This window comes from Pundamilia nyererei, unplaced genomic scaffold (assembly GCF_000239375.1).
Source record: "Pundamilia nyererei isolate P.nyererei 1_Seehausen unplaced genomic scaffold, PunNye1.0 scaffold00092, whole genome shotgun sequence".
Lineage (NCBI taxonomy): Eukaryota > Metazoa > Chordata > Actinopteri > Cichliformes > Cichlidae > Pundamilia > Pundamilia nyererei.
Genome location: NW_005187493.1, coordinates 873,309 through 894,762, shown reverse-complemented (window position 1 = coordinate 894,762; position 21,454 = coordinate 873,309). Strand labels below are relative to the sequence as shown.

Sequence of the window (21,454 nt, the reverse complement as noted above, 5' to 3'; positions counted from 1 at the left end):
CTGCTGTGTTTTACTTGCATCTATTTGAAAGACTGAGTGTAAACACACAAAATATTTTATTTTATGTGCTGGAATGTGTAGAAAATAGGTTTAAATGTTAAACTAATTTATTCAAGTCAGAGAATGTTGCATATAATTAAATTTTTGCTTGATGCATAAAGTTAAAAGATTAAAACTAATAAAACAAGTTTTAAAAAGAGACTTTTCCATTTGATTACATTTTGTATGATGGATTATGTAGAAAAAGTAGAATTGGGCTGAAAGCTCTATCGCTTTATCATCTATTCAGGTTGTAAATCGTGTTTTTACTAAGTAACTAAGTAACTAAGTAATTAATTACTTTTGAAAATAAGTAATCAGTAAAGTAACGGGATTACTTTTGGGGGAAGTAATCAGTAATTAGTTACTGATTACTTTTTTAAAGTAACTTGACCAACACTGTCCAGGAGGCATCCTTGTCAGATGCCTGAACCACCTCAACTGGCTTTTTTTGATATGGAGAAGTAGTCGCTCTACCCTGAGCCCTTTCCGGATGGCCAGACTCCTCAACCTATCTTTAAGGGAGAGGTCAGCCACCCTTCGGAGGATGCTCATTTCCGCTGCTTGTATCTGCAATCTCATTCTTTCTCATTCTTTCACTACCCAAAGCTTGTGACCATAGATAAGAGTAGGGACATAGATCAACCGGTAAATTGAGAGCTTCGCTTTTAAGCCCAGCTCTCTCTTCACCACAATGGACTGGTACAGCATCCACATCACTGCAGCCACAGAACCTATCCATATGTCACCAAGGAATCGCTTAACTGCCACAGTGACCTCTTTCTCGGTGATGGACGACTTGTCCCCGCTCGTCTTCAGACTTTTGGTGCTGTAAGCCAGGGAGATGGCTCCACAATCCAATGAGAGACCCCAGGTTTAAACGGAGCCCTAACTCTGGCTGGATTAGCAAAGCAGACAAATAACTGGTCAAATAAATACACATTCTGAATTAATCAACATAGAAAACGCAGCAGACACAGGTAATGCAGCCCAACTCCCTCAGGGAGGTGTCTGTGAAGCCATGGATTAAAGACTGGCGACCAAGTGCTCACCCTTGGGCAGTCACTCTGCACCAGGGAAGGGCCCTGGTAACCCTATCCCAGGCAGGATGAACTGTTTTCTAGAACTTCTACTTGTAGGTGTTTTTAAAATGGTCTTGTCTGGTCCCTGACCAAGGACTAGGGTTGGCAACTGTCCTGTTTTAGCAGGGACATCCCGTATAATCAGCAAAATTGGTTCATCCCTTATTCTACTTTAAATGTTATGTTATGTATGATCATTACATGCAATGTCACATATAGTGCATATTTACACTATGCCCAGCTGGTTGTGCATTGTGCTTCTGGCACTCCAGAGTGTCCCTTATTTGATAATTAAAAAGTTGGCAACCCAAACCAGGACCAATTTGCCATGGAAAACCCTACCAGGGGGGCAACCCCCTCACCTCCATGAAAACATAGCCCCTGGGAGACACAAACCCCTCCACCACAATAAGGTAGTAATTTTTAATATCAATAGTAAAAAGACAAAAAAAAAAAAGGAAAGGAGGAAAAAAACCCAATGAAAACAATTTAAAAAACCCCCAACACGTTAATATGCTCTTCCTCCTTTGTCTGTCTGGATATTTTAACAGCTTCTTATTAATTATCATTTAAACGTTTATCATTTTATTTCTTTATCGATTTAGATATGCAAAAAGTAAAATTCATAATTTTTTACAACCGTTTGGAAGTTTTAACTTGGTAGATTTTCAAAATAAATGTAGCTAGTTCATCAAAAAAAAAATTCCGAAACGAAAAATAACCTATTATGAACAAAACAATTATAGACGTTGCTTTTTGATGAATTACAAGACATTTTTATTACACACTGTTGGCAAATAATTAATGTCGCAGGAGTGACAGTACATCGGTTTTCAGGAATAGAACGGAAGTATTTTACTTTGGCAGTGACTAGTTGGTCATGAAGTTTTCTTTCCGGGCAAACTGTTCTGACTTCCGTGTTGTTAACAGGGTTTAGCTAGTGTACGATGAGGCCCGGTTAAGTAACGACAGAATTTGGGGAACTTTGAAGAGCCATAGGGATTATCGTTGATCCAGCATCCTTAAGACTTTCTGACCCGCGGGCAGGTCCGTATCACTTCCAGACCGCTCTCCTTCAAACACGATGAAGCTTTAACTTACCGCCGACTCACCCTCTGTAATGTTTACAGTTTACAGGTTTTAGGCTGGGAGATAAAAGCCTTCGCGAGTTAGCCTTCGTTTTTATGTTTAGTTGAGCTTAATATAAATAAATAGATTTGAGCCATTTAGTCTCCCGCCTGTGAGCGATCACATGATATTACATTGGCTTTTGCTAATCTGCGAGTATGTGTTGGTCGACGGCTAAGCTACCTGTGCTATCGGGTTTCTCTGTGTTCACCTAAGCCTAACCTACCATCACCATAACATTACAACCCCGATTGTTACTGAGCTACCTCGGTGTTTATTTAAAGCAGGATATTGTGGGTGTGATTTAACTGAGATCCGAGTTAAAGCAGAAGCGGATGTCTTCATTAAAGCCTCGATGCTGTTGTGGAAGTTTCAGGTCAAAAATGTCAGCATTGGTGTGTTCACCTGAAGACAAGTTGGATATATTATTGGATTAATTCTTAAAGCCATTAGTGGTCATGCCATTAAAATCGCTAAATGTGACTTGGTGTGTCACTCCATCTCACATCATCAGCTTTGTTCAACATTTTCTGCTCGACCATGCCCGATTTGCCAGAACTTTGTCCAAAGTTTGGACACATGTAATGATTGCTATGAAATTTTACCCTCATATATTAAGTATTAGCAGTCCGGGATTCGGGTTAGGGTCTTACAATGCACTATTAGTCACACCTCATGTGCATCACATCCTGGTCTTGCAAGGCTACTCTAGTGAAATGGATCAATGAAAATGAAATATTTCATATATTTAACACAATTTATTATCTTTGTTATATTTAGAAAGCCATCTGGAAACTTTAGAACTGTGTTTTGTCCGGAATAGACTGTTTTTGTGATAAAACTTAACATGTTTGTGTAATCCAGCACGAAAATTGGATGTAAATGGCATTAATTTAGCATTCTTTTGGACATCATCTACAATTCAATTCAATCTACAGTTCGCAAATGATCACTAATTGTCTTTTGCAATGTAAAGCTTTTGCTCAAATGTGCAACTTTATTGGGCTGCTTGATGTTTTTTTTGTCTGTCTTTCTTTCTTTCTGAACTAGCCAATACTCGACATTTTTTGATGTGTCTCTCAAATTACAGATCCCGGTTTACTAGTACAAAGCTCAGGCGTTTATCTTCAGTGGTTTTTCATGTTCAAATATTTCCTCATTTTTTTAATGTATGGAAAAAACTAAAAAGTATCTCATATTTCATTTTTTTATCGTTGCCCAAAATTATACCGGTATTACCATGAATGGTATGATATGGCCCAGCCCTAGCAACCATTATATATGTCCAAGCTTTGGACCATAACATTTTTTGGGAAATATGAGCTGGTCAAGCAGAAGATCTACGGTGAATTGAGATGGAAATAAATGCTTACACATGCACAAAGATGAAAGATAAGACAACACTGTAGTGATCTGCTGACCTGTTTTTAGTGATTATTAACTGCTGCTGATGTGGGTGCAAAGGTCATGAGGACTGCTTTATCCTCTGTTGTGTAAACCGATAACAACATAAACTTCTACACTTTACTCCTCACACATTTCATCTCATCTCCTGCCTTTTTACCCCCCATTTGTACAGGAACTATGAATGCAAGCACATAGTTTACCTAGACTGACTTTTGCAAAAGCTTAAGTCAACCGGACTAACCGTGTTAAGTGCCCAAAGTGTACTAAACACTTTGTTCCGGACATCTGTTTATTTTCTACTTAAGTGCAAAGCAGCTGGCTGTAGCTATAATCTTCCCTATTTCTGTCTAATAAATATATTAAAGCAGGATTTACAACCAAGCTTTGTACTAATCTAATCCTTTTTTTCCCAATGTAACTTTCTGTGTTTCAGATTTTTTTTTTTTTTATTTCTTTTTTAGATCACACCCACAAGTCACATCTGATGGGCCAGCAGTTAACAGTTGTTAGCAGTTGTTAACGTCCTTTGTGTCTGTACGTGGAACGTCAGCCAGCAATGGCCACTCATTTCCGTAGCTACATCTGGGACCCGGTCCTCATCGTGTGCCAGATCGTGCTGATGCAGTGCATCTACTACAGCTTTTTGGGCCTGTGGTTGGCTGGAGTGGACAGCCTTGTGCAGAGTAGTCGGTCATTGGACCAGATCTTCAGCTATCAAGTAAGTTTTAAGATATGCGTGCGTATGCATTTTTGTGTCGCATATTCGCTCTCTTAAAACTATAAATGTTAAATGTTTTCTCTGCTTTGATAGGCTCTCGGTTTTGCAACCGTGCAAGGCAGGCTCTCAATGATGGCATTCATCTTGAATTCTCTTACCTGGTGAGAAATATCATCAGTCTTTTTTCTATACATCATAAATGGATGAGATTTGTGTGACAGCCAAACAGCATCCTGTTTTTCAAGCATCCCATGAGGCATTCATTATAAAGGGGTGTTTAGATCTTATTTACATCTGTGCAGTTACACATTTCGTTAAGTGTAAAGGTTGAAAATTTTAAATGTTTACGTAGAAAATGGTCGACATTTAATGTACAGTGATACTCAAACTTTGGCATCTTTTCCGTGTCACTGTTCCTGCAGCGCCCTCGGTCTGTGGTTCTTCATCCGCCGAGGGAAACAGTGCCTGGACTTCACGGTCACCGTGCACTTCTTCCACATGATCGGCTGCTGGATATATAACGCTCATCTTCCAGCTGCCTTGTCCTGGTGGCTCGTCAACATAGCCTGCATGGCGTTGATGGCTGTAATTGGAGAGTACCTGTGCATGCGGACTGAGCTCAGGGCAATTCCAGTCAACACTGGACCGAAATCTAATCTGTGAATTTTCTTTGGTGACGGGCTGAAAGATTGTGAAGGGTAATCCTTGAGGGACTCACTGAGGAGGGTTTTTTTCCACCCTCCACTCTTGGAAAAGAAAAAGAACATGAACCTCTGTCAGCACGCATGTCGGATTTTTGTGCTTTGTCTGTTTCCATCAAGTGGTTCACCCTCCCGGACCTGATCTATTTATTCATAGCTGCACATTAAATATTGGACAGTGCAAATTTGTAGCATATTAAGACACCTGTTTTAAGTCTTTTGAAAGCACATGCCAGTTTACATCCTCCTCTAAACTAAATGACTACAAATGTTTTTTAAGTAAGTTTTTATGTTGAAATTCATTATTTTCATTCCTTAATTTTAAGACATTTTTTTCTGATTGTTGTTAAATTTAGCAGACATACACATACGCAAATTAAAAAGCTCTGTCCTAACAGCACTTTAAAGATGACATCAAAGTTTTAGTTACTGCTTCTTAAAGCTGCTTTTAAACGTTAAATATGGGGAGAAATGTGTTTTTAGACAACAAAAAGGTACAGTGCTTAGCAGATTTATTAGATCATCTGTCACAAAGACAAATATTTTAGAAATCTGTCAAAAAACTTCACCTACAAAAACAAATGTTTCAAATCTGTAATGGATGTAAAACAACAACTGTAATTTGGCACCTTAATAAAGAAAAAGTGCTTTTGCACCATTTTAGCTCTTTTCTTTGGTAAAACTGTAAATTTGAAAATAATTGATGATAATTATATTTTAGTACTAAAAATATCGTTTCAGCTGCACATACTGGTGGATTAACCATTACAGAAAAATAAAAATTTATTTTTATTGGTAATTTAGGGCAGCTGTGGCATAAATCTTACACTGGTGGTCTAATAAATTTGTTAAGCACTGTATGCTAATCAGTAGGTCATCATGTAAATCCAAATATAGGAAAGATTTTATGCGTCATAATTCGAGTTCAATAAGTGGTCCAAAGTAATAAAAACCAGGCTCAATTTGATGTTTCCTACATTCAGCCTCCTAATCCTTGTTAAATGCTTTTCTTTTTGAGTCTGTACCACATTTTGCACAGCAAGCATTGTTGGGTTCTGTCTCTTTATGGCATGATGTATTATGCAAACCGTTTGGCCACTTCGGGGACAGTTTGTCAGCCACCAGCTGCGTTCTGACAGCTGGCTTTGTCTGTGCTTCTGAAAAATTGCTGTTCGGGGAGGATGTGATGGGGAAAGTCCTAAAATGTGCGGCTCTGATGTCTTTTTTTTTTTTTTCTCCTTTTTGGAGCAGTGTCAGACTGCTCATTTCGCTGGTGACGTTTAAACTCTTAACAGAATTGACTTTTTGTCTTTAATGTGTTACAGCTCATGCTACACACGCTCGAGATGCTCTTCTTTAGACTGTCAGTTTAAAACCTTTGCAGCTTTGATGGTGCGGATGATGCAGTGTCTTGTTTTGCAGTCACGTTTTCCTAAGGTGTGAAATGAGTTTATAATTATGATGCAGGGGGCGATATTGGAAGGTGCAGCCTCAAATTGGAAAGCAGCTCCCATTCAAGCTGCTTTGAGTAGGAACAGAAAAAGCTAGCCTGTCCAAAGAATGTAATCCATCACCTCTCAAGGTAATTAGCGTGGTATATCGATGACTTGTTGTCTTAAATATGCATAATATTATAATGAGGGAGGTCTTGCCTGAGCTGCTAGTAAGCGAGAAGTGAAAAGTGTCAGGATTTCTTCCCATCCTCCCATTTAAGCAGTAGCTTCATATTTACTCCACAGAAGAGATGTCAGGCTTAAAGTCCACTTTGATCTTATGTGGGCCGAACAAGTAAAACTCCAGTTTCTGTCCGTGTACACATTTCATCTTAATGTAAGATAAAAGTGCAATTTTAACAGTATGACTTGGTTTTTTTTACATGATAAAGAAATGCAACGCTATTGTAAATGAAAGAAAACCTGTCAGTGCGACCTGTTGGGCTTCACTGTAAGAAGTAAATGTGTAAAATACAGGAGTCTGTAACTTAATTACTTTGGTGTATTGTGAATGGCAGCGGGGGAGGTCTTATCAGTTGGAAAAGATGTAAAACTTGTGGGGAAAAAAAACTGTAAAAAGTTTAACATTTATGTCCTCCTTCACTTTCAAAGCCATCCAATCGGCCGGATTGGATGGCTTCACCCGACCCGACCGATTCTGGCTCCTGGGCCTTATGTTTTACACCCCTGCTCTATATAAGAGTGAGCCGACTCTTACAAAAAGGTGAACAACTGTTTCCCGAAATCTCCACAAATTACTTTATTTTTACTTTGTACAAACTCGTGACTACTCTTTCTAAGTTGCTACTTTGTTATCTAGCAGTGGAACCTCTGAAAGTGTTCACATCACCTTTTGTATCTTAGATTTTTTTTGGTAATGTAATTCAATATACAAACTCTGGATAGATCTATTCACATCATTAAATTCCTTGGGGAGAAAAGGAAATTGCAGACGGTGTGCGAATTTCTCCTTTCTGGAGATTTAAATGTCTGCACATCTCATGTTGATTATATTAAAAGGGTAAAGTCTTGGAGAGGAAACTGCAGGTGGAAAAACAAAAAAGCAAAAACAAACATTGGCCATCGTGCTTCAGACATCAAACATGGCTTCTCTAATGAGGGTATTTCCACATGCATGTCTTTACTTCTCCAAACCTTTTCTGCCCTGGGCCTTGATCCCTCGCTGCAGGAAGTGTCCAGGTGGAAAGTAGCAGATGGGAGAGCACTAACGAGTTGAAAAACGCTGGTTGCAGTCGTCCTTACCCCCACTTTGCTCCGGGGATGACTAAAAACAGAAACTGTAATAGATGGGTTAAAAAGGATCGGCTGCAATCAGTAAATGTACCACCGGTTTCCATCTTAGTGCTGTTACTCTCCTGAAGCCAGTGAGCACACACTTAGGTTTTAAACATTGTGCTTTATTATTATAAACACATTACTTTTCCATATATTGCTTTATACAGTCTTGTAAATTGTGTATTAAACTGAAAAAAACCAAACCCTCACATGGATACTGAACTTGGTTTTACATTCAGGAGTTCTTTCCATGTTTGAGCTGTCATTATTAGGATTACTATGGTATCATCATGCTTTGTTCAACAGCAGGGAAAAAAGTCCCCTCTTAAGAAGTGACTATTGTATTGCTCATGCCTTGAGGACATCACAACTTTTTTTTTTTGTATTGTTACCCCCAGGTACACAGTGGATGACGTAACAGCAGTACAAACCTCTTTCTAAAAAAGCTGTGGCATTAGGCAAAAATATCAATAAAAACAGAGTGCGTTGTTTTGCAAAAAATTTAAACCCCGTAATTCATGAAAGTAGTCCAAAAAAAACATTCTTTAACTTTGTTATTTTTAAATATGTTCTCGTTTTAAAGATGATGCTGTTAAAGTACTGGACAGGCGAGTAAAATGACTCTTAGTAAAGAAAGCGTCCCAGAAAACTATGTCAGAAGTAAGGATGGTGCATAATATCACTGAAAGGTTCAGAGAAAATCCAAAGAAATCTCTGTATGCAAGTGAAACGGCTAAAAGCCAATGTTGAAGCGTAGCACTGCATTAGAAATAGACATGATTATGTTGTGAAGATCAGTATAGCGACTCAGGACCACTGTCAGAGAACAGGTTTGTCTTGTCATCCATAAGAATAAATTAAAACAAACAAAAATAAAGAAACATCCTGATATGTTGTCTTCTCTGGTAGTTGCATAAACTATTAAATCTTACCACCTACATACTAGCAACCATGATATGGGAAGCATTAGTATGTATGGTATGGTAAATTGCACATATACTATACAGGACAAAAGTATTAGGCCACACCTCTTAATGTTTGAATTTAGGTGTATCAAATCAAGCACGTAGCCACACCTGCAGTCTGCTTGTGAAAGAATGGGTTGTTCTCAAGAACTCGCTGAGTTCTTGAGAACTTAAGTGCTGCCCTGTAGTAGGATGTCGTTGTTACAACATTAGTTGTTACTTTGGGTTTATGCTTTTTGATCTATGCTCTAATTGTCGCAACCACAAATCCCCCTTAAACCCTGAGCCATAACGTGATTCGACTACATGTCAGCTATTGTGACTGGCCTGTTCAGTCCTGTTGATTTTTCCTTTTGAATTTATCCATGTGAGAATAACAATCATTACCTCATTAAAAGGAAAAATAATCATATCTATATGAAGACTCATAAATGTCAGCAAATTCCTGGAGGAAAATTGCTTAAGCTATTGTAGTGGAGAAAACTGCTTAAGCTATTCTCCCCCAGAGTAACAAATATGTTTGGACCCTCAAAAACACTGACTTCAATAAGAGGAGGAAAAAAATCCCTGCAGTTTATTTATTCCTATCACCTGGCACCGCATATAAAACACTGAGACATGACCACACATAATGCACCAGCACAAGCACAAATGACATCAGCCACTTACGTACGTTACGTTGTAGGCTCTACAAAGATTCCCTGCAGAAGTCTAAATCAAGAGTCAGTGGTATTATTGCAAAGTGGAAGCGTTTAGGAACCACAACGACTCAGCCAACGAGTGGTCACATAAAGATACAGAGCAGAGCTGGCGAGCGTTGAGGTGCATAGTGTGTAAAAGCTGCCAACGCTCTGCTGTCTTAGTAACTGCAGAAAGCCTCCTCTTGCATTAACATCAGCACAAAAACTGTCCACTAGGAGCTTCGTGGCACGACTTTCCATAACCGAGCAGCTCCTGTAGGTGTAACATGTGGGTGGCCCAATACTTTTGTCCATCCAGGCATCATTAATGTTAAACAGGCTTTAAAAGAACGTATGGTGGCATCTTCTGCAGAGAACAACTGAACTGTTGAGCAGGTTAACGAGCATAAATTGGGAAAAAATTGATTTCAGAACTACATTTGGTTTTCTCAGCTTCGAAATGCTTGTGGAGTGTTGTTTCAAGAAGTGATGAACACGCTCTTATCTCAAGTGCTTTTGAGATGTGACATTTGTAGCTATCCATCTCATTATATTTAGTATGGTGTGTTATATTTATTTTAAATAGGGGTTTACATGATTTCCAAATCCAAACATTCTGTTTTATTTGGCTCTTCCCACCTTTTTTGGAAAAGGGATTGCACTTTGAAAGATGAAAGAAATAGAAACAGAGCAAACATGCTGATGGAGTCTAGGTAGGTATGGGGGTGAGGATAATACATCTGCATAACAAAGGATGCAGGCACACTGAGGAGCTATAACTTCATGCACAGATCAAGACCACTGTACGCCATCTCCGAGGTAAAATAACAATCTGTCCTTTTTTCTGAAGCACTGTCACAAAAATCACCATGCACTTGTGATAACATAAACGACTGAATGATCCAACTTTGTTAAGATCATTTTTAAAGCAAATATGTATATATGGACACAGTTTGGGCAAAACAAACAAAAGAGAAACACTATTTCTCCAACATTTGAATTTACTCCGAACCAAAGGGCTTGATGCTGTTTTAAGAATAAACACTGTTTTTTTTTCCATGACACATTCACCAAAATATTAATCACAAAAGACAATTACTACTCATGACATCTCATAGACTTTTGTGCTAAATAGATGCAAGTTATTACACATTAATCTTTCTGTTTCTGAAGTTTGTTATTATTCTCACAATTTGACTTAACAGATAAAAAAATTTTTTTAGAAGAGGAGAACATTGTTTGATATATCAAACACATATTAATGATGTAATCAGTAGAACTTTATGGCAGATTTGTCTTTGAAAAGCCACCCACGTGTATTCTGTCATCTACTGGAGTATGCAGACTACTTTAATGCACAAGGTTAGTAATAGGATGTTAATAGCAAGTGAGCATTTTCTCACAGAAAGTCACAAAAACAAAAATTTTGTTTTTACACAACGATCAGTGGGTTGGAAAATTAAAAGGAGCCGTGGTTTAACTAAAGGTTTAACATGGATCATGTGCAATATACATCCCCTATTTTTTGGTGTCTTTATAGCAGCTATGCAACATCAGCCCTGATGGGCTGAAAGCTTATAAGGAAAAAGGGAATCCAAAGTTGTGTACGAACTGCTTGATTGTCACCTTACTACAACATTTTCTACACTTCAAAACAAGTTAAAGAGTGAATTCACCTCTATAGTGCATACAAATGTTGTTTAGTCATGTCGAGTCTGATTTGGCTCTTTGTTTGATCGGTAACAACCTTAAATAAACAAAAAGTACAGAAATTTGCGTTTGGTCGATAATTTCTATGTTGTAACAATACGTCTCGGCAATAAATCTGAGTATGAGAGCTGCACCCCTGAAAAACTTGTCAAATCTGGTTTGTCATTGTTAAATTGCCAATATACTTTGTTTCTTCAGACTTCGATCGTCCAATCCAATAAGCACCAAACAAGAGTCAGAAGCAGAATAAGCTGAAGATTTGGCAAGGTTTTCATGGGTGCAACCCACATACTCAACTCTGCTGCTCAACCCAAAAATGTGTTTTCCTTACAAATGTGGCAGCATGTAAGGAGAAATTAACAGGCTTTCCAGTAGTATAATATTTAACATGAAGCATTGTTACAACAGAGGACAACCAACCAAACAATATTTTCCTTGGTTTTCGTACCAAGTTTGTAAGGAACTTAAAAGCGGTAAGATGTTATTCTTCATGACGTGTCTCTTTAGTGTTTTTACAGAGCAAAGCTGTGTTTATACAAACTCAGTGGAGGTCAAAAGGTTTATGCTGTAGCTCATAATTAAAGAGGCAGACTGGCATTGTAGTAGTCTGACAGCCCCATCGTCTGTACTGCAAGCAGCAGCTGGTTAGCTTAAAAACTGGAAATAAGAGGGTGGGGCAGAACTGCCAGCACAGATCATTCACAAACATTTTATAAATCATTTCTTCAAATTACACAAAAGTGAAAAATATATATATTTAATGACAAGCTAAGCTAAAACTGGTTGCTATGCCTTTCATATTTACTGGTGAGATCTTAAAGTGGGGTCAGTTTTCTAATTTACTTATTGTAAAATCAAACCTTTTCTTTAAGGAGCATGGTGAAATCAGACTTTACACAAAACACACCATGGATGCAATAACTATCTTATATACAAAAATGTGAGCGATGAATAAAAAGTTATTTGGGCTTAAAAACTACAAAAATTAGACGTTATATTTTCACACAGGTAAACTATTGCAAGCTGTGTTTTACTGCACGACATTGTACAGATATATGCGGCAATGTGCCTGCTCCTTGTACAGTGTTAGTAACCCAGAGCCACAGGTGTCTGATAGTAGAATGAGCTGACCAAATTGAATGTGAAATCCACGAGAGTGTGTGCTTTTAATCTGTTTATAATGCAATTCTTTCTGCCACTCCACCCAAAGCTGGAGTATTTGAGAGAATTTCAAACCTCATTCATCACAGACATCAGCGACTCTAGGTCAAAATAATCCTTTGAAACATTTGTGCTCTTAAATCCTTGGCTTTAAGTTTAAACTCTGGAGGACCGAAGCACGGCGAATACGGCGTCCTCCTCACCCAACCCCTGCTCCATCTATGCAGAAGCCCAGCCGGGCCCAGTCAAGGCCAGCATCAGCGGCAAGATGAGGACAGCGCTAGGTGAACTTAGACTGGGAGAGGAGCTGGGACTGCACAGATCAAACAGACTTCCCTGGAAGCGTATCTTCCTGGAGTCCTGCCTCAGAGTCTCCCAGATGGAGCTGACTTCCTCCTGACAGTCGGACAGCGCCGTGAGCGCACAAGTGTGGAAAGCTTCCCAGTGGCTGTGGCAAATAAAAGGATCATCAGTTCAGCACTGTGTCTGACATTTCACTCGGAAGTCATTCCCACAACAGCATGCAGACATGCACTGGCTGTGCCTGATTAATTTGCTTGCCAAAAATCTATCACTCACACGGCTACGAAGGATGCAAGTAAGTCAAGCTGTGCTTTAATTACCATGGCAACTGTATGAGAGAGTGAAACAATATCACAGATGATATTGCAAGTGGGCAATTTTCAACCAAAGGATTGAGTGTAAATCTTTGTCTTCAGTGCACTGTGTTGGGGTTGTGGAGTGCATGCAGTAACAGTGACAAAGAACTTCCCCCGAATTTCATTACTGCTGCAGCGAGGTCATACATTATTTAGCACAATGGCTCAGTGTCTCAGCACCATTCATTTCTCTAGTCTCCTCTTCTCTGGGATTGTGGCATCTGCTCCCTTTCTCTCCAGTATTTTGTTATGAGATGAATATTTCATCCTGTATATGTCTATATTATTGCTCTCAATTACGCCTTATTTGATCCTAATTGAACTGAAAAACAATTTTGTGCACCAATGGGTTTCTTAATCGACCCATGAAAGCTGGTTTCTCTCTGCATTTCTTGTTCTCTCTGCTGAGGTTATCATTTGTATCTTAGTGCATATGAAAGCTCTACTCACCTTGGGTGTTGCTAGGTCAAGCTCACAAAACTCTACAGGGAATGTCTCGCTGCTGCTTGTGCACTCGCCGGTAAAGTAATTATCACCTGCACACAGCTGCCACTCCCCTCTCACTGGTCACGTTCTCCTGGTAGTTGTCCATGCTCTCTCCCAGCTCCAGGACACATTCGGAGAAGTCCTTATAAATGTTCTCACACTTCACATCGACAGAGTCTCCTGGCACCGCTAAGGACAGAACTACTGAAAAAACAGATACAGGAGACAGCTTTCTTTACCGCTTTTGTGATGCTTTGTACACTGACAAGCTACAAATAACCATGAGAGACAAATCAGCATCCACTGTAAGTGCACATAAATCAAATTTCTTTCTTGCTAAGTGTCTGGCTTAAGATTTCAGACTATCTTCAGACTTCACTTACGAATATACAACCTTTAAGCAAAGACCTCTCTATTACATTTATAATAATAAATACTATCACTCTTATTTAATTTGATAATTTAATTTGATCAGAAAAACTATGTGACAGCTTGTCAAACTTTCACTTCAGAAGCTGGAAAACCCCACCCCACACTCCATATTTCTTATCAATAATTAAGAGTGAAAAAAAAAAAGGGATCCAAGTTAAATAAAGGTCAGCATCAGAAAACTTTTGTTTATTTTGCCTACCAAAAGATCACATTCATTCGGCTCATGCTCTTCCCGGTCGTCCAGCCCCACAGTTTTGGAGCAACTGCTCTAGACAGATGTAATGTGGTGGAAGGAAAACATTCCTGACCACCGCAGCCCAAAGCTCGCCTTGTCAATAATAAACTGTACTGATTATAAAGTGCATATTTCTGTATTTTAGTAAAAGTGACAGTTGAGTGAATAAATAAGAAGAAACCATTCCGTGAGTTTTTGTCTTTAGGTAAGCGTTTCATGTACGAAAGCTTGCACACTAAGTATAGATACAACACCCAGTAGGCTATCTACCGCCGCTACAAGCAGTTGGCACTGGTACAGGTCTGATAACCATCATGCAACACTGATGGAGATAAATAAGCTTACGGTCACAGCACCTACATTCTGCTGCAGGAAGATTAAAAGAAGAGAAAAAAAAAGACAGCTTTCTGTTCCAAACCATCCCAACTGGCTCCCACCATAAAGCGACTGAGATTGAGATACCGTACCGGTGGCAAAGGCAACAATCCATCCGATCTTCGTCGACATGAAAAATCCCATATCATCCCATTTCAAGCCGAGCGGAGGGCGCGGGATGCTGCTGAGGCGCCGAAATAAAAAGATAAAAAGCGTCTCTGAGTCACACGGAGGTGATTAGCTGCCCATCATTAATGTGAGTCGATGTGTATCAGTGATTGAGCGCCGATAAACACTTGGTAGGTGTGTATTCACAGTCTTTCCTTGCTCCGGCCGACTGCTGACGTTACCTGCCCCCCGGCGCGCGCTGAGCTCATCTTCTCCCCTTCAGCACCGGACAGTTCTCACCTCCCCGAGCAGGAACCGCGGCCCTGCTTCATCACCCGGTGCTTTTATGCTTTTGTTAGACACCTCACACAGGATGTCATCACAGGATCTCAGCTTTTACACATATATACACATATTCCCTCAATCACATATCTCAGGTTGGGAAAATAAACATTTACTTTGTTCCACAGGGAAAACGTGGAAATGTTGTGGAATGCTGTGGAAACATGTAGCATTTGTCTTTTCCCTGATTTTTCCTTTCTTTCTGCACACTTTCACAATCAAACAAATTTTTAATATTACACAAAGATAATCTGAGTAAATACAGCCTTTTATTGTTTTTCAGAAGGCGTTGCATCACAAATACTGACATACAGCGTGACAGACCGCATCACTAACACTGACTGAATGCTCTGCTCAGGAGTAAGGCGGCAAAATTGACTTGCACAGACACTGAGACACATGGTTTCGACATTTGCACTTGCAGCTGCCACTGTACCACTTTAAAAAACATAAAATCATTAATGGACGTTATGTGTGAATCATGTGTGGTAATTTAAAAAAACAAAAAACAAAAACGGCATTTTTTGCAAGAGACCAGATAAGGCAGAGAAGGGTTTGATGATAGAGAAGACTGTGATATTTTCATTGTTATTATCGGAAATAAAAAAATAAAAAATAAAAAAAGGAGTGGCAATGAACTCAAATTCAACCCTCTTCAAGAAGGCAGTTCAAGCCAGCCCTTGTAATCTTAATTACCGATTGTCTCTTTCTTTCTTTCTCTCACACACACACACACACACACACACACACACACACACACACACACACACACACACACACAAGTCCCTTTAAAATGAGCCACAGTTCAGTCTTCTTAGTGTTTAAATGGTCACGGTCCAATGAGAGCACAGGATCCTCTCAGCATGTAATACCTTGAGACTGTATCGAGCTCCGATTCTCAAACAAAAAAAAATCTGCTTCAAAAACTGAATTCCAGACATTCGCATTGTTTGTAAATTTGAACTGAGTTATTGTTGCGAGGTGTTCTGAAAGTTTGATCAAGATTATAACGACAAAGGGAAGCCAGCACGTTTATTGGTCTGTCCCAGCCGCCCTCTTGGTTCGTTTCCGGGGGGATGCTTTAGGGGAAGCCTTGTCTGAAACACAGGAAGTAAAGATCAAATACTCAGAAATCAAAATCACAGTAAGAAAACAAAACAAAGCAGAGGGTGAGTGGAGCAGTGTAATCATAACAGCTGGGCAAAATGAACTTACTCATGGCATTAAGAGTCTCCTGAGGAATCCAGCTGATGTCCACATCATTTATTCCAGCAGTGCCCTTTTCTATTTTCACAGAAAGCCTCTTTTTCTGCAGAACACACACAAAGGTAGAAAGACCACATTATGTCATGTTAAATCCAATTTATTCACCATCATGCTGACTTTACCAGAAACATTTCTTCACATTTACACTGATTTACAAAGATGCGCCTCATTTCATCTCATAGGCAGACAAAATATCCTTAGATAAAAACAGAAAAGCCAGGGATGACGAGCACATACCGTCCTCGAGTCCAGGACCTGGTACATCCCGAAGAGCAGCAGGGATACCAGTCCCGCCAGGAACACGTACATAAACATTCTGCAAATAAAAGCAAAAACTCCAAGTTACAAATACACAAGAGCACAAAAAACAAGAAGAAGCCAGATTTCTCCGTTTATCAACCTCGATTGCAAATTTTATGTTCGATTTTTTTTTCCAGAAGGAATACGCCGTCTTCAGCTCGACTAATATTTCTGCCAACAGTTTGCACGTCTTACACCAGCAGCACAATCCTGGCTGCGAGTCTCTTTGTGACAATTTCACACCTCCTTTTGCAGGTTTGTACATGTAGTGCAATCTTCTGGGAGAGCTGCAGAGAGCCGGATGTGCCAAAACGACGTGACAAATACAATTTTGGACATTTCCATTTTTCTTTTTCTCCAGTGGAATTAAAAAGACACAAAACACTTCATTTGCATTTTCAATTTTGCCTTTATATTATAAAAAGCAGAAAAGCTTACGTTTCTCCATCCAGTCCCTCTTCTCGTTCAGTGATGGTGACAGTCTGGTTGTAAACGGCAGTCTGGAACACGCTGCCCTAAATTTATTTTTTACAAAAGAGAAGTCAAAAGACAAACAGGGAAAACAAAATTTAGGAGCTTCTCTTTAAAACGTGTCATTAAAATGACTCAGTATTTGTTAATAGTGCAGAAAAAAGCAGTCAAAGCTCAGCAGGGGGAAATGATGACAGTAAGGACCCTCCTGGGAATCCAAATTATGGGAGAGAGAGAAAAAAAAATAGTTGCTAACAAAATGTAGCGCTGATGAAGATTTCTTCAAGGCTTTTAATATTCATGAATCATGAATAATCATTAGGTGTGCTGTGAAAAATATTCCTGACAGTTACTGCCTGATATCTTCACATTCTACCCCCTCCCACCTTCTCTCAGTAAAAACAATAAATAAATAAACTTTTAAAACAGTAACACTTATTTTACCTCAGTGTCTTGATAGTTGAGCAGGATTACAAGTCCAAATGGGCGACCGGCCATTGGCTGTGCTGGGATGAAGGAGTACTCGAAGGAGGCCTGAGCTTGTGGTTTGACGACAGTGTTCAGGGGCAAAGCTGTGAACTATAAACACACAAAATATTAAGAAATCATTTTCTGAAAGTATGACATGAGCTAGTTTGGTTTCCTCAGTTAACCTAACATCAGCGTCTTTAGACAAAGCTGGGGTACCCGGAGAGAATCCGGGGAGAACGTGCAAACACCACACGAAACGCTCCGGGAACCTGGAACCCTCTTGCTTTGAAGCAACAGTGCTGACCTCTAACACCGTGCTGCCATTTCTGAGGTTTCATTAAAGCTAAACAAAGTAGCCTTTGCTAGTCCCAGAAATGGGAAATTCACAAATGAAGAGAGCATGTGCACAAATATAATAAACATCATTTTACTTTAATGTTTCTGCATCATTCAGATATTTAAGTTGTTCTGTTACACAATTCAGTGTGGAGTTCATGTTCTTCCCTGAGTCTGTGTGGGTTTTCTCAGAGTACTCTGGCCTCCACCCACAGTCCAAAGACATGTGGGAGTTAGTGGGGTTCGGTTAACTGGGGATTATAAATTGCCCATAGGTGTGAATGTGAGTGTGAATGGCTGTCTGCGTGTTTTAGCCCTGCAACAGACCGGCGACCGGCCCAAGAGGTCACCAGTCTGTCGCCCTGTGGTAGCTGGGATAGACTCCTGCCCCTGCCACGATCCTGAACTGGATAAATGGAAGAAAGGATGGATGTACAATCCCACCCATAACATTTTTTTTACTATATTTTTCATTAAGACATGAAAGGAATAGAGAGTGTTTATATGTATTTTTTCAGCATTTCTCAACATTCAAGAGAATAAAACAAAAGTAATGAACATAGGAAATAAAAAGAGAATTCAAAGAAACCTAAACCCTGATATAAACTCAGGGAAAGTCTTGCCATAAAAGCATGTTTAAAGGTTTAAAGGCATGACTTAAAAAAAAGTGACCGACCATGTCAACCAGGTTGTTCCAGAGTTATGAGGCGCTCAGTGCAAATGCTCTCACCTTAGGGCTGTGCGATATGACCAAAATCTCATATCCCGATATAAGACATCTATCGTCTGATAACGATATAAATCACAAAAATTTAACATTTTCTGTAAATTCTGTGAATCTCGGGCAGCTCGACTTGCGTGAAATGTTTCCAGCTGCGTGTCATGTACCTGGAGTTGAGTGTTTTAATTGAAACTATACATTTTTAGACATAAGTTGTAACGGCCGCCGTTTTCTTTGTGATCATTTATTACACGGCGTGCTGCGGGGAAAAGCCTGTTCTAACGTTTGAGTCTAAGGTTTATTTTTTAGCACCTGGCGGCTCTTTTTGCTCCTCATCCGTTAATACGTGATTCAGTTTATTTTGAAAAGTCTCAACAGGATGTTGAGCTTTATTATGAAAGGTTTATGTGGAACATAAACTAGCGGACATGCGATGGTTTTACCGTTGCTGTTGCTAACGACAACGCATAAAAACAGGCAATTGTCTGTCAGTAGTGTGGTTATATTAAATATAAGAGAAAGAGAGAACTTTAAGAAATTAATATAGCCACTACAGTGACCATCAAAACGATTAAAAAATATTGTCGTAAACAGTTTATTTTGCGACACCATGAAACAAACATAGCGTAAAATGAAACGATAGACGTTTTTATATCGTCATCTGATATATATCGTTATATCGAACAGCCCCATCTCACCTCTTACATTTTATATACTGGTGCATGTGGTAGTTAGAGGTGGAAGATGTACACCATGAGCGGCCTTAAAGGCAGTCAATAACATTTAATTTCATAGCTAAATCTCTTTAGTTATGAACTTGTCCTGAAGACATTTTACAGCAGGATATGCGGCACATTGTGTCTCTTACATTTTGGATGAAGAACTGGAAGTCCTGGGGATAACGAAAGGAGGCCTCCAATGACTGAACGGTGAACTCCTGACTACCCTTGTTGGAGAAACCCACCAGGAACCGCACAATTTCATTGGCAGGAAACTCTAAAAGTGTCATGACCAGAAGTAAATAATGAATAAAAGTAAAAACACAAATGTGAAGATACCATGTGTTTAACACGGCCACAAAACTGGCTTCTACACCATGAAACAACTAATTAAGCTTTTTGCTTTAGTTTTCTAGCAATTATTAACAAAACCAGCGAGACCAACCTTCTCCCGTGGTGAAGATGATCGTCGTGTCGGCATCAGGGTGAGAAGCTAACAGTTTGTCCGCCGCTTCGTCGGAGTCGTCTTCGTGTCCTTCCTGATGACACACACAACTTTACATTGTAAAACCACCACTAGTATGCCTAATCGTGCTGCGTCATCACTGTACATACCGAGGTTTGCATCTGATCCTCTTCAACAAGGACATCTTCATCATCTTCCTCTTCATCTACTGCAGCATCTGAGTCCTCGACAATGTCCTCGGCCGAGTCTGAGTCGGCATAAACGTGGCCTGCGAGTCAGAAGCCACAGTGAAGACATGAATGGATTACGGGAATGATGCTGGTTAACACACATGAAAAATGTTTTAGCAGTTTTCATATGACAATCTGAGCTTGTAATCTTTGTTAATTCAGCGTGTAAAACAGACAAGAAAGTGCTGCATTTGGCCATCATCGTCACACAGACAGTATTTATTTATTTCATAGCAATTTATGTCAGATTATGTCTGTATCAAGTCACGTGATGAAGTGATAGATGGTTATTTAAAGAAGAAAAGCAATGGAAATGTGGGCGAAAATCTAATATACACTTAAGCAAGGAAAAATCTAATAAAAAGCGGTTGTAATAAATCTGGCAACCTTGCCTCCAATTTCAATGAAACAGGAGCAAAGACACTTGAATGTGTGTCAGCAGGGCAGAAACCAGCAGAGCCAAACAGTACGAACATCTTATCTATGGTGACGTGTCCCAGAAAAGAGAGGGAGCCTCCAGCTGCTCTTACATCCTCGGCTACTTCATACATTTGTATTAAAAAGCTGCTCTGTGGCTCCAAAGGGAAACTAAACTTTGCGTGACGTGTATATATTTCTTCTTACGAAGAAAAAGACCGCTTTTTCTTTAATTCACAACAAAAGCGACAGACTATTGTATATCTCTAGATGTTTAAGAATAAAACCTGCCTTATATTCACGTTAGCAGCTGACCCAGCTGTGGAGAAAGCTGTCGGATCGCCCCGTGACTGTGCCACGTCAATATGTTAGGCGAAAAACTTCTGACCAGCAGCGGAGTGAGGCTACAAATGTATCTGCCTGCTTTCAAGTGAAATAAATACATAAATAAATGCTTACCAACTGATATCAGACCGCAGGGGAAGGCCAGGAGAAAAAGCAGCAAAAGTTTTGATGTGAAGTTGAACATGTTTGCAGAGGTGGAGGCTGAAGTTAGTACCACATCAGCAGTTTGAGGAGTAGAGGACGGGAGCTGAGGAGGGGGCGGGGTAAGAGGAGTTCTTCTTCTTCTCCATGTTTCATGGCGCATGCGTAGAGCTTAGTGGTGCATTACCGCCACCTAGAGGAAAAACAAACAAACAAACTTTGTAGCGTGGATGAAGTGGAGCCACGTCGTCCATCTTTAACACCGTCGTTGGGCTGGATGTGGATGTGAAGTAGACTGTGTATAACAGCTGTTTGTTTTCCGGGCTTTTTATTTTGCACCAGCATCTAAAACGTTAATAACAGGAACATTAAGTTGAATCACCATGTTTTATGAAGGGCCAGGGGCACACGATTGGAGGTGGGTGAGGCATTAAAATCCCTTGATTCGCATTAAGGCTAAATATAATCCAAAAGCTTAATGTATATGACAGTATATGACAGGCTACACCGTGACATGTCTGTGTTGCACATGAGGCTGCACAACAGTTGTGACG

At 39.7% G+C, this 21,454-nt stretch overlaps 3 protein-coding genes across 3 annotated transcripts; 1 reads left to right on the top strand and 2 right to left on the bottom strand.

The window, feature by feature from the left end:
• The first annotated feature begins 2,012 nt into the window (after positions 1–2,012).
• sys1 (SYS1 golgi trafficking protein) lies at positions 2,013–5,651 on the top strand. The gene is made up of 4 exons (XM_005739479.1): positions 2,013–2,168; positions 4,118–4,374; positions 4,468–4,535; positions 4,797–5,651. The coding sequence occupies exons 2-4, from the start codon at positions 4,213–4,215 to the stop codon at positions 5,035–5,037; spliced, it is 471 nt and encodes a 156-aa protein (XP_005739536.1). The 5' UTR covers positions 2,013–2,168; positions 4,118–4,212; the 3' UTR covers positions 5,038–5,651.
• Positions 5,652–5,889: 238 nt separating this feature from the next.
• On the bottom strand, positions 5,890–15,186 carry LOC102195708 (neuritin-like). Its single transcript, XM_005739477.1, has 3 exons — positions 14,660–15,186; positions 13,576–13,729; positions 5,890–12,828 (listed from the first exon to the last, which is right to left on the bottom strand). The coding sequence occupies exons 1-3, from the start codon at positions 14,709–14,711 to the stop codon at positions 12,600–12,602; spliced, it is 435 nt and encodes a 144-aa protein (XP_005739534.1). The 5' UTR covers positions 14,712–15,186; the 3' UTR covers positions 5,890–12,599.
• Positions 15,187–15,264: 78 nt separating this feature from the next.
• On the bottom strand, positions 15,265–21,034 carry LOC102195230 (translocon-associated protein subunit alpha-like). Its single transcript, XM_005739475.1, has 9 exons — positions 20,874–21,034; positions 19,917–20,035; positions 19,747–19,840; positions 19,451–19,578; positions 17,499–17,633; positions 17,022–17,098; positions 16,521–16,599; positions 16,233–16,326; positions 15,265–16,114 (listed from the first exon to the last, which is right to left on the bottom strand). Exons 1-9 carry the CDS (start codon positions 20,941–20,943, stop codon positions 16,050–16,052), a joined length of 861 nt encoding a protein of 286 aa, XP_005739532.1. The 5' UTR covers positions 20,944–21,034; the 3' UTR covers positions 15,265–16,049.
• Positions 21,035–21,454: the final 420 nt, after the last annotated feature.